The sequence below is a fragment of the Otolemur garnettii genome, unplaced genomic scaffold, assembly GCF_000181295.1.
Source record: "Otolemur garnettii isolate 467f Iridium unplaced genomic scaffold, OtoGar3 scaffold00016, whole genome shotgun sequence".
Classification (NCBI taxonomy): domain Eukaryota; kingdom Metazoa; phylum Chordata; class Mammalia; order Primates; family Galagidae; genus Otolemur; species Otolemur garnettii.
This window is the reverse complement of record NW_003852411.1, coordinates 13,664,473-13,678,357: the sequence shown is the minus strand read 5'-3', so window position 1 is coordinate 13,678,357 and position 13,885 is coordinate 13,664,473. Positions and strand designations below refer to the sequence as shown.

Genomic DNA, 13,885 nt, shown 5'->3' with positions numbered 1-13,885 from the left:
TTTTTTTTTTTTTTTTTTTGAGACAGAGTCTCATTCCGTCACCCAAGGGTTGAGTGCCATGGTGTTATCATAAACTTGGAGCAATCTCAAACTGTTGGGCTCAAGTGATCCTCTTGCCTTAGCCTCCTGAGTAGGTGGGACTACAGGCACTTACCAAACCACCTGGCTAATTTTTCTTTTCTTTTTTTTTGTAGTGGAGACTGGGTCTCCCTCTTGCTCAGGCTGGACTGGAACTCCTGAACTCAAGCAGTCCACCGGCCTCAGTGTTGCAGAGTGCTAGGATTATAGGTTGTGAGCCACTGCACCAGGCCCAAAATTCAGGATTTTCAAGGGAAGGCTTTTGATATTCCTTTAAATGATACATTTCAATTAGAATTATTAAATGTCATTGCCTTAAATATATTTTTCTTAGAAAAGGGTCTAGCCTAAGTGTAGTAGCTGGATAAATCCTGATAGTCTGACGCTGTGTTTTTATTTTCTATAGTTCTAAGTCAGGAGTAATGTACTGTGTTATTTTGTTTATTTAGTTATAGGCAAATTATTAGACAATTTTAAATAATAGAATTGATTTTGCTATAGGGACAAAAATCTAAACTGCTTTTTCTTTTTGGTCAATATTGTCTGTATCCTCATTTATCTTTATGAATATTATTAAAGATACTGAAGTACTATATGATGCTAGGTTGCTAGGCTGCGGTGGCTCACACCTGTAATCCTGGCACTCTGGGAGGCCGATGAAGGTGGATTGCTTGAGCTCAAGAGTTAAAGAACAGCCTAAAAAATAGAAAAAACAAATTAAGGCACTATGTTTTGTGTCTACCTGTAATAGTAGAAAAGAATTAAAGAATTATAGATCCAGTAGGAATAAAATAACTTTAGATATTAAGTTTTGGGGTTTTTCTAAGAGTAAAAACTAGTGCTTTAGTGTAACTGGTCTCAGCAGTTTGAGGATACATAGTATTACATAAGGAATTATTAATATAAGGAAGCAGCAACAATTGTCTTCAAGATCAGTACCAAATGGAAGCGTGACTCTTACTTTTGGGGGGAATCAATGAATTTACTTTAAAAAAATTAGGGGATGAGAACCTGGGATTTGCTTGTGTACCACATGCATGTTATAGAAGCTTGCCTCAGCCTTTTGGCATGCATTTCCAGAGAGTTCATAGACCTCTTGGTATACAGTGAAGTAACTAATGATAATTAAGCATAGTAATATCCTAAAAGACCACTTGGTATACAGTGAAGTAACTAATGATAATTCAGCATAGTAATATCCTAAACAAATACAGAATTGTAGATGATTCTTTTGTGACAATATTAAGATTTTGTTTTAATATCTTTCAAAATCAAAGGATTTTAGACTTAGAAGTTTCGTTTAAAATTTGTCATAATTTTGTTATTTTTAATTATAGCACGATTTTCTTTTTTTTTTTTTTTTTGAGACAGAGTCTCAAGCTGTCACCCTGGGTAGAGTACTGTGGCGTCACAGCTCCAGCAACCTCAAACTCTTGGGCTTAAGTGATTCTCTTGCCTCAGCCTCCCAAGTAGCTGGGACTACAGGCGCCTGCCACAACGCCCAGCTATTGTTTGGTTATAGTTGTCATTGTTGTTTGGCAGGCCCAGGCTGGATTTAAACCCACCAGCTCTGGTTTATGTGGCTGGCACCCTAGCTGCTTGAGCTACAGGCACAGAGCCATAGCATGATTTTCTATCTGTTGAAGTGAAGTTCACACTCAGTGGGGAAAAAATTCTCATTTATGTCACAGGGTCTAGGAAGTGTGTTCAGGTATTAATAGAAAAGTGGAAAAAGAATCATAAAATATTAGAACTAGAAGGACTCTTAAAGAAGTCATTCATAGGAAGAAAGTGAGGCCCACAAAGACTTGCATTAGGTCACAACACACAGCATATTAATAAAACCCTATTTTCTGAACTTCAGCCAGCTAAAGTTAAGTTGACATATCTACTTTCAACCTCAGATTTTGAAAAACTACATTGATGATTTAAAGTTATCTAAAGTAGAAACTGATCCTCACAAGGGTGTCCAACCTATAGCCCTTGGGTGGCCTGCTGGTTTTATGGGAACTTTTTTTGCTTATCTATGGTGTCAAATATCACAAAAGTATTTAGGAACTTTTTTTGCTGATCAGCTTTCCTAGGTGTTTGTGTAAGTAATGTGTGGCCCAAGACAAATCTTCCAATGTGTAGCAGAGAAATTAAAAGGTTGGACACCATTCAGTATTTGTTTGAAACTAGAAAAGTGCTAGATGGCTGATTACTGGAGTGAACTAGCTATATAGCACAAGTTTAGAGTGTGAGAGTAACTTTGAAAGTGAACTAATTGCTCATTAATTCCTAAGTTCAAGCATTATAGGAACATAATGACTTGCATTTGAGATTAAATCTGTTTTATACCTAATCCTTGTTTAATGTTCTGTTACTATCACAGGCCTTATTAGGTGTGAGGCTGTGACATAAACTATGAAGTGTATTATTAGCATTTTCTATTAGTAGGCATTTATGTCTCCATTTACAAATTTTATTAACCTCTGCAGCATCTTGAAGAATTGTTAACTCCAGTGTGAAGTTTTATTCAACTTTATTCAGCTTTTAAAAGGCATTCTTTAGTTCTAGAATGATTTTGTATTAATAAGGAACATATGTTATTGGGAAGAAGTTCTAACTTTAAGTTAAACTTTTCTTAGACTATTTTATTTTAGTTTTCTATTAGCCATTTCTACTTCATTTCTAAACTAGAGCTTTTCAACATGCTTAATCTTTATAAATGAAAAATAAATGTCCGTTATTATTTTAATAGAGAAAATCATTGTTCTCTTTATTGGTCTGTGTAAAAAATTCAAATTGTGTATTTTGACAGTTTTTTTCACATGTTCCAATATTATTTTACCTTTTGTGTTAGGTCATGCACGCACTTAGAAGTTACACACTTAAGAGGGTGGGTGATATTTGAATGTTATGAACAGAATTTTTTTATTTTTTGCCAAGTACATTTGTCTTTGCATAGTATTTTGATAGTTGGCATCAAAATAAGTTTATTATATATTCATAAAGAATGGCAAGGAAGATTGGAATGTCTTACTGAAATTTCACAAAAATGTTGTTCCTTAAACTTCAGTGCAGAAAATCAAGGCAATCCAGATATGAGTGTGCCTGTATGTATAAGTAAATGAAAGGGAGATAAAATACTTTGTTATATGTGAAAAAACAGACATTAAAATAGTCTGTTATCTAAAGATACATGTAGGCAAGATTATTCATGCTTTTTAAAAATCCAAACAAGTGACTGGATTTATACCTAGGTTTTCTCACTTCTATGATTTATTGATATTACTCCTTGCCGTTCCAAGGCAATGTATGTTGCCTTGATCTACAAGTTATTGTTGTGTGCATGTGAACAGGAGCATGCTCTGTCAAAGAGATTAACTTTTCCAAACAATACAAAACTTATTTATCCATGTATGTGTATATATATATTTATACGTAATTTACTTTTGCAAAAAGAGAAAAATCTGTTGGGGGTGTTTTCCTGCCCTTATAACTTTAACATGAAATTTTCTTCCTACTTTAACCTTACTGATTAAGCTGTCCACAGACTTATTTCTTTTTTAACTGACAGTAGTTATTGGGACTAGCTTAGTTTATTCTTAATTATGTATCCTGATATTTTATGAGAATGAGTATTGTATTGCAGTGTTATTATTTAGTGAGCCTTTGTTAGATAGAAAGCAAGATATTTCCAGTTGTCCTCTGTAAGTTTTAAATTATAGAGGTGAGCAAGGTATTTTTCTGCAAATCAGTTTACTTAAATTACATTGTTTTTAAACTAGTTGTGATGGTAAAGTTCAGTAAGGCAAATGTAGGACTTTCTCAATTTAATTTCAAGCTTAAAATACATGACAAAGTACAGATATAAAAATCACTGGCTCAAGATTTTATATATATATATGTAGAGATGCTGCTATACTAGGTTCATGTCCATAATTATATTTTCTGTTAAAGCTTATTTGAAAACTTGTTTAGCCCCAGAATATATTTCTCTTTACTTACAAACAAGTGAATTTAACTGAAAATATAGATGATGGGTAAGCAACATTTGAGAAGAAAGGCATATTGATTCAGAATCATTGGTAAGATCTACAAAAGTACATGTTTTCTTATGTCACAGAGTATAACACTTGCTTTAACTGAGTAGCTTATAATGTTATTTAGGAAGTGTATTAAAAGTTCTTCATTCAGCTCTTATGCTTTCCCTTCCTCATTCTTTCTGCCTCTTGATCTCTTGGTTTTAAAATCTTCCTCCTTATTTTGTAGACACTGCTCTCCTGTTCACTACTTCTTCTCTGTCTTTACGTCTCATCACTGGGCCTCTCTCAGTGTCTGTTTTCCCAACCTTCATCCCAAATTCCAGCTGTATATCTACAACCAGTTGGTCAGGTAACTTTGCACCTTTTTCAGTGCACTCTTTGATAGAGCATGCTCTGTTCTTTTTGTTTGTTTTGTTTGCTTCCTCCTGCCCCTTTTTAATAGCCTGGAAGCCTCTTGTCAAATGTCTAATAGATTTTACCCTTTTGTTTCCATATTAACTTGAGATGATTACTCAATAAGTAAGATGACAGTTCTTAAGCTTTTAAGTGTTTGTGGGATGTGTGAATGCATTTTTGTTGGTCAGCTATAAATAAAACTCCAGTAATATGAGCAGCCACCTTTTATTTAATTGTGGCATCTACCTTTGAAGAGAGATTTTTAGTAGGCTTTAAGCTAAATAATTTCTCCTAAATCAATAATTTCTCCTAACACTTTGGGCCTAATATATGACTGGCTATTTAAGTTCAGAGGTCAGGTTAAATTGAATGAGGCATTTGGTGCCTCATTTGCTCAAGTAAATAAATAGTTATGTTTATATGTATAAGACATTTAACTTGGTGCTCAGTGCTCTCTCCCTGAAAGAAAGACTTACCATCTGACGTTACATCTCTTAAGTAAAGAGAAACCAAATTCACCAGACCTGAAGCAAAGCCAGACAGAATTTAAAAATAAAAGGAGAAAAGGGACATGAACATGTTTTTTGTTTGCTTGCTTGTTTGAGGGATTTGGGATTGTTTTTGTTGTTGTTTTAGTCTTTGTTGTTTTGGGTTTTGTGTGTTTTCTGATCTAAGCCTTCAAAACAATTCTTACGTCTTCTGTTATGTATGGAAAAGAATAACCTATAACAAATGCACACATAAAAGTTAAGTTTTAATCTTAGTTGTCTAGATTTTCTGAAGATTTTTTTCTGCATTCACTGTTTTTCATTTGCTAATCTTAGAAACCACTATAAGTTAAACATAAATTTTCTCATTTTCTGAATAAGTTGACTCATGAAATCTTCTGTTATCTCAAACTTTTTTCAGAGAAAGTAGTGTGAATGTTCTTCTTTTGCACAGCTTGTTGATCAGGTGATGAGTGATAGAGCTCTCAAAGTGACCTCTCCCTCTAGCTTTGTTCTCTCACTATTCTTTATGGTGTGACCACAGGTTTCTGACAAAACGAGAGCAGAAACTAATGCAACGGCGACAACATGCAGAGGAGCTTCTAGAGTGGAAGCGGCGTTTAGATGCAGAAGAAGCAGAAATTCGTCAAATGGAAAAACAAGCTTTGGCTGCCTGGGACAAAGAGTTAATAAAACCCAAAACACCTAAGAAAGAACTGGAGGACCAGAGAACAGAACAGAAAGGTAAGTGTGTTCAGACTGCAAATCAAAGCCTAACATAATTGAAAGATTTCTTTCATGCTTTCAAAAGTCCAAATGACTAAGGGACATTACAATTGACAAATGCTAGAGAAATTAGATAAAAAATATGTAAATAACTTTATGCCAGCATACACGTGAAAACTTGAAGAAATGGCTAAATTCTCCTAAAAAATACAATTTCAAAGCTTAATTAGTAGGATAAGAGAGCCTTCCTGATTCTTTACCATTAAAGAAACTATACTTCAGCAACTAAACATCTTTTTACAAAGACCTTCTCTAGCTCCTACAAAATACTAAACATTCAAGAGGGGAAAAAGTCCGGTCTTATAATTCTTTACCTTTCCATAGCACAGAAAAAGAGGCATTTCTCAACTCATTTTATGTTGCTATTTGATACTAAATCCATAATATCAGAAAGGTAAAGGCCAGTCTTACCTATCTTAAATTAAATATTAGTACACCATGTTCAACTATATAAGCAAATCTAATATTTCATGACCAGCTAGGATTTGGCACACATTAAAAATTTGATAATGTAGTGATTTACCCTCTGCAGATTAAAGGAGAAAAATTATGTGATTATCTCAGTGGATTCAGAAGAGGATTTTGATAAAATTTAAAAAGCACTTATGATAAAACAATAAACTTCAGGTCAAAGTAGCCATAAAAATGAACCTTCTTTACTCAATAAAGGGCGTATATTAACAAAAATAAAAAGCATATCATACATAATGACAAAGCATTTCCTTTGAATTTGGAAATAAGGCCAAGGTGCTCATTTCATCTCTTCTGTTCAGCATTGCGTGGAAGTCCAGACAGTTCATTAAGACTAGAAAATATGGCTCAGCCCCTGTGGCTCAAGTGGCTAAGGCGGCGGGTTCGAATCCCCAGCCCAGGCCTGCCAAACAACAATGATGGCTACAGCCAAAAAGATGGCCAGGCGTTGTGGCGGGCACCTGTGGTCCCAGCTACTTGGGAGGCTGAGGCAGGAGACTTGCTTGAGCTCAGGAGTTGGAGGTTGCTGTGAGCGTGATGCCATGGCACTCTACCCAGGGCGATAGCTTGAGGCTCTGTCTCAAAAAAAAAAAAAAAAGACTAGAAAATATATTAAAAGCTATAAGGAGTGAGAAGCAGCAGCAAAATTCTCATTATATACAGTTATTAAAGCTATGTACATAGAAAATCTGGAATTTATATGTTAACTATTAGAATTAATAAGTGAGTTTATCTAAGTTGCTGGTTATAAGTCCCAAAATATACAACTCAATGGCTTATCTATAGACCAGCAAAAAATTTTGTTAGACAAATCTAATTTTTGAAAAAGATACAAATGGAAACAAAATATAATAGAAACAAAATACATGAAGTACAGAGAAATTTAACACAAAAAAGTATAATATCTTTTTTTTTTTTTTTTTTTTGGCCTGGGCTGGGTTTGAACCAGCCACCTCTGGCATATGAGATCAGTGCCTTGCCCTTTTGAGCCACAGGCATTGCCCAGTACATAAGATCTTATGGAGAAAAATTTACAATTTTATTGGGAGACATTTAAGAAAACCAAAATTAATGGAACATTGCTCTATATTTATAGATAGATTGAGTGACATAAGTCATTAATTTCCCTTGAACTGATGTGTTGACTATAGACATTTAAATCAAAAACCCATCAAGGTTTCTTTATAGGGTTTCACAAGACTTATTTAAAAATTTATATGAAACAACAAAGGACTAAAAAGCAAAGATACTTCTAAAGATGAACCACAAAATATGAGAACTTACTTTACCAAGTATCAGGATTTCTAACAATATAGTGATTAAAACAGTAGTGATAATGCTTTGTAAATATGAAACAGACCTGTGCATCTATGGAAAGTTGACATAGGCACCTTTGCAGACCAGTAGAGAAAGGAGGGATTCTCCAGTAAATACTTGCAGGAGGAAAAATGAGGTTGGATCCATATTTGATAATATAAAAAATCTGTTGCAAGAGGGAAATAAAGGCTGTAATGTGAAGAATTAACACTATGAAACCCTGAGATCTTTGTGGCAACTAAGAGAAAATATTTTTTAACGTTTTATGCGAAGCAAAAACTGAAAGATTAATAAAGAATTTCTGTTCATAAATACAAATATAGTAAAACAACAAAATAAAAGAAAATACTTATAACATGTATGACTAACAGAGTAATAGTATCAAGAATATATAAGTATAGCCAAACTTAGTAACTCATGCTGTAATCCTAGCACTCTGGGAGGCTGAGGCAAGAGGAATACTTGAGCTCAGGAGTTGGAGACCAGCCTGAACAAGACTGAAACCCCATCTCTATTGAAGAAAAAAAAAATTATTTGCCAGGCTTTGAGATGGGTGCCTATCATCCCAGCTATTTGGAAGGCTAAGGCAAGAGGATCACTTGAGCCTAGGAGATAGAGGTTACAGAGTGGTTACAGTGAGCTGTACTTGTGCCGTTGCACCCTAGCCTAGGTGACAGAGCAAGGCTCTGTCTTTAAAAAAACGATAATTAAAAATTTTAAAAATGTTAAAAAGAACATATGAGCAACTCAATAATAGAATAAATAGTTCAGTAAGAGCAATAATATAATAAAATAGTAACCATGTAAAAATCAGAAGAACAGGCAATTCACTGATAAAGAACTCCAAATGGTCAATAAGGTTGGTCAGTGGTTTGTGAAAAGATGCTTAACTTCATTGGTAATCATGGAGATCTGTGGGTTGACATCTGCAGGAACATCCAAGAACTGTGCCTTTGGAAAAGGCTATAAGTTCCACCACACTATTGGTGGTTATCACTAGGCAGCTTAGAAACAGCACAGCAATTTCCAGCTCCACTGTCACTGTTGATATAAGTAATGTTTGTAAAATTCATACCTAATAAACAATTTAGGACAGTAAAAAAAAAAAAGACTATCTCAATACTTCTCCCTTTTCTAACTACATACTATCTTGTGAGGACGTATTTTCTGCACGTGCTTCAACCGAAACAAGTATTGCCACAGATTGAATACAGAAGCAGTCGTGAGAATCCAGCTGTTATATTTTAAGCCAGATATTAAAGATTTTTGTTCAAATGTAAAATAATTCCTCTCCTTTCTTTAAACTTTTATGGCAAATGTAGTTATCTTAAATCAAAAAATGTTATTTATGTTAACATGTAGATTTATTACTATTTTTAAAGTAAGTTCTTAAAAAGTTTATCAGTTTTAATTTCTAGTATGGTAAGTAATGATAAATAACCATATCTATATAGTTATATGTAAACCATATCTAAATTAAAGCTCTTTAGGGTCTATAACCCTTTCTTTTTTTTTTTTTTTTTTTTTTTTTGAGACAGAGTCTCATGTCACCCTCAGCAGAGTGGTATGGCATCACAGCTCACAGCAACCTTAAACTCTTGGGCGTAAGCAAGTCTCTTGCTTCAGCCTCCCAAGTAGCTGGGACTATAGGCACCCACCACAATGCCCGGCTATTTTTTTGTTGTAGTTGCCATTGTTGTTTGGTAGGCCCGGGCTGGGTTTGAACTGCCAGCCCTGGTGTATATGGTTGGTGCCCTAACCTGAGGTATAGGAGCTGATCATTTTTAAGCATGTAAAGGAGTCATGAAGCCAAAATGTTTGAAAACCGCTGTCCTAGAGCAATGTTTTTTAAGTTGTAGATTGTCACCTATCAGAAGCACGTGAAATGGGTTACAGTCAGCATTATTTAAAGTTGGAATATAATATGAAAGATCAAGGATAAATTCAGGTATAATATGGTTAAAAAGTCTCAAAAACCAGACGTAATAAAAAAATTAAAAAAAATAAAAAATATTAAAAAAAAAAAACAGACATGAGACCAGATGTAAATATAGAGATACCAAAGTAGATAGATAGATACAGATATATACATGTAGATATGTACATATATACATACAAGTATTTATATATCAATAGCTTTGTAAGTTGGCTACACAAGAGACTGCAACAAACTGTTCAACATACAGAGGTGATCAACATAAGGAACTAGGCCCACTGTACTGATAACATACATGTGGTACATGTCCAGTCTATGAAAATTAGGTCAACTTAAGGAGGTGGTCAATGCAGGGACATGGTCAACTGTGGAGGTTCTACTGTATGTAGGTTACTACAAAAGTTTTGAGACAGACTGTGTGGTCTATTATTTCACTTCCAGGAAACAGTTAGTGGTGTCCTTTCTGATTCACCTATGTAAGTTTCAACTTGTTTGGCATATTAGTGTTGCTAGGAGGGCTTCATTTTTTTCCATCTGCACTGATTTTTTGTTCCTTGATTTTTATTACCAGTAACTATCATTGCTGATTATGTGTGGTAGATATCTTTTTTCACTTGGCATCAGCCAAAACACTTTTTTCCCCCCAAAATTCTTAATTAAACTCATTTTTGAGAAAAAGTCTGTTTATCACCCTGAGTAGAGTGCCATGGTGTCATACCTCACAGTAACCTCTAACTCTTGGGCACGGGAATCCTCTTGCCTCAGCCTCCTGAGTGGCTAGGACTACAGGCACCTTTCACAATGCCTGGCTATTTTTAGAGACCAGAGTCTTGCTCTTGATCAGGCTGGTCTTGAACTCCTGAGCTCAAGCAATCCACCCACCCTAACCTCCCAGAGTGTTAGGATTACAGGAGTGAGCACTGGGCCCTAGACTGACAGACTTTGTTGAAGTAAATGTCAAGTGACATGATAAAGACATTATACCTAAATCCAAATAGTAATACTATGCTAAGAACAAATGTAAAGTGTAACAGTTCAATTTTCCCATTGACCAAGATTGTGTATTTTTTCTTTTTACCTTTCTGTCTAGAAATAGTGAGTGAGGAGGAATCTCCAGTACCTTCCTTCTCTCATCGAAACAGTGAAAGCTCTATTCCAGAAGAACTGGGCAGTCCTGCTGTTGAATATACACCATCTGAATCTATAGTGCAGGAGCAGCAAGGAAGTCCAGATCACAGTATACTTACTGAAGAAATGGTTTTTTCACAGGAACTAGAATCTTCTACCTCTCCAAGTAAACATGTAAGTTAACATATGTATTAAAAATTCTTTAAGGGCAGTCCAAACTTTGGCAGGGAGAGGAAGAACTACACATCTCCAGCTCCTCGGGAATTCTCAGACAGATCTGTTTTCTAATCTCCAGGACAACTTCTGAGCTCCATTAGGTGGGCAGGGCCAGTGCTTAAATGACTTTGACTTTTGACTGAACTTTGGACCTGTCCCTTCCACCAGGCACAGCTTGATTGGATGGGCAGGCTGGTGTCTAAATGACTTTGAACTAAACTTTGGACCTCTTGCCTCTGCCAGGCAAGGCTCTTTGACCTGGATTGGGTGGGCAGGGCCAGGGTTTAAGTGACTTTCACCTCTGGCCTCTACCTGATGGGGCTCTCTCAGCTCAATTGGGTGGGTGGGGCCAGAGTTTAAGTGACTTTGGACTGAACTTTGGACCTTTAGCCTCCACCGTGTGGGGCTCTCTGAGTTCAATTGGCTGGGCAGGGCCTATATTTAAGCAACATTGACCTCAATTTTGGATTAGCACTCTCCACTAGGTGGAGGCTCTCTAAGCTCAACTGGGTGGGTGGGGCCTAGTTCAAAGAGAGTGCTAATTCAAAGTTTGGACTGAATTTTGAATTAGCACTCTCTACTGGGTGGAGGGTCTCTGAGCTCAGTTGGATGGACTATGCCTGGTGTCTGAGCGACTCTTATCTGAACTTTAGTTGTGCTCCCTGCTGGGCAGCAGGCCCCTGAGCTTGATTAGGCAGGCAGGTGCCCAATACCTGAGCAACTTTGTCTGGGCTCTGGGCCTACACTGTCCACAGAGCTGTGGCCCTCAGTGCTCAATTGGCTGGATGGTGTCTAGCGTATAAGCATCTCTCCTGAACTCCGGGCCAGTGCCGTCAGCTGGGCAGCTTTGTGAGCTTGATTTGGTGGGTGGAGCCAGTGCTGGCAGAGTGACTTTGACTGGAACTCTGGGCTAGGACTGTCTAATGATTCTGGTCTCCCTAGAGACACTGTCTGGGGTTGCAGATTCATCTCTTGTCTGCCTTTGTTAGTGCAGCAGTGGCACTGCAACAGAGAGGAGTGGACTCATCAGAGACAACCTATCAATTGAACTAAAAAAGTATAGAAGAGGAAGAAGCCAAAAATACTCATGAGGAGGAATCAGCAGAAGAACTCTGGAAACATGAAAAGTCAGAGCAAATCAGTGCCTCCTGAGGATGTCAAAGAAAATACATCAGAAAATTCCATCCACAGAAAAACTGCTGAAATGTCAGAAGTAGAATTTAGAATATGGACAGCAAATAAGATAATTGGAATGGAGGAAAAGATGGAAACAGAGAACCAAAAAATAAGACAAAGTCACCAAGGATATGGACATAATAAGGAAAGATATAGCAGAGCTTAAGGAATTGAAAAAAGTATTTATGGAGCTTCAAAATATAGTAGAGTCCCTCGGAAATGGAGTTGATCAGTGTGAAGACAGAATCTCAGATAAAGAAGACAAGACTTTTGAACTATCTCAAGCATTCAAAGAGGCAAAAAAATGGAGTAAAAGAACAAAATATTCTCTGAGAGTTATGGTATCATTCCAAGAAATCAAACATCAGAATTACAGGGATTCCTACAATAATTATAGATTATAGAGAGTTATGGGATCATTCCAAGAAATCAAACATCAGAATTATAGGGATTCCTAAAGGAGAATTTGTCCCGAAGGCAAAATTCTGTGCTCCAAGACATGGTGAAGAATTTCCCAAGTATTGCAAGAGACACAGAAATAAAGATAGTAGATTGTTTCAGAACCCCAGCAAGACTCAATCCAAACAAAGCATCTCCTAAACACATTGTAATTAATTTTACATTAATTAATTAATGCCAACATTAATATGAAGAAGAAACTTGTGCAAGCAGCCAGACATAAGAAAAGTATTACTTACAGAGGGAAAAGTATGAGGATGACTATAGATCTTTCAGCCAAAATTTTCCAAGCCAGAAAAGGATGATCATTAACCTTCTTCAACAAAACAATTTTCAGCCCAGGAAACTATATCCTGCTAAACTGAGTTTCATTTGTGATGGAGAAATCAAATACTTCACTGACATCAACATGCTAAGGAAATTTGCTATGACTTGGCCAGGTCTAGAGGAAATACTCAGACCTGTTCTTCATTACAGTCAATAGGAGAATACACCACCAAAGTGTGTATCCAGAAATTTCCTACCCAGAAATTAAAGAACAGATCCTAGCTTCCACAATGGTGAGAGGTATAAAATTAAGCTCGGGACTTCTGAAAAACAAGATGAGCAAAACTCTGCCACCTCTATCAATTCTCTCAATTAATGTGAATGATTTGAGTTCTCCTTTAAAGAAACGACTAGATATAAAAACTCAGGCTAGATATCTGTACCTACAAGAAACTCACCTTACCTCAAAGGAAAACAAGACCCAGGCAAATGGAAAGGAGAAAAAAGCTGGGGTTGCAGTCCTATATACAGATACAATTGGATTCAAACCAACAAAAATAATGAAAGATAAAGATGGATACTACATACTAGACAAAGGAAACACACAATATGAAGAGATTTAAATGGTTACCATTTATGCACCCTATCTGAATGCTCCTCAATATATAAAACAAACTCTAACTGATCAAGACAATACGATGCCTTCACACACTATAATAGTTGGAGATTTCAACATCTCATTGGCAGTACTGGACAGATCTTCCAAGCAGAAACTAAACAAATGGACTTAATAGGCATAAAGTGTTCTTTATAGTTCTTTAAGTGTTCTTAAAGAACACTTTATCCTTACAAAACCAAATACACATCCTTCTCATCAGCCCACGATCGGCTTCCAAAATTGATCATATCTTAGGTCACAAGGCTAAAACCTCAACAAATTCAAAAGAATAGAAATTATCCCCTGTATCTTCTCAGATCATCCTGAAATAAAAGTTGAATACAATAGCAACAGAAGTCTTCATACTCACATAATATCATGGAAACTAAATAACCTTATGCTGAATGATAGCTGGGTCATAGATGAAATCAAGAAGGAGATCATTAGATTTCTGGAGCAAAAACAATAATGAACACAC

At 36.1% G+C, this 13,885-nt stretch overlaps 1 protein-coding gene across 4 annotated transcripts in view; it reads left to right on the top strand.

The window, feature by feature from the left end:
* Positions 1–13,885, top strand: part of CEP350 (centrosomal protein 350) — a 187,037-nt gene that overhangs the window by 129,520 nt on the left and 43,632 nt on the right. For all 4 annotated transcript variants that reach the window (XM_023510752.1, XM_023510754.1, XM_023510753.1 and 1 more), the window contains 2 exons: positions 5,538–5,737; positions 10,594–10,805. In XM_023510752.1, coding sequence (XP_023366520.1) covers positions 5,538–5,737; positions 10,594–10,805 — 412 coding nt within the window. The remainder of the gene's footprint in view (positions 1–5,537; positions 5,738–10,593; positions 10,806–13,885) is intronic.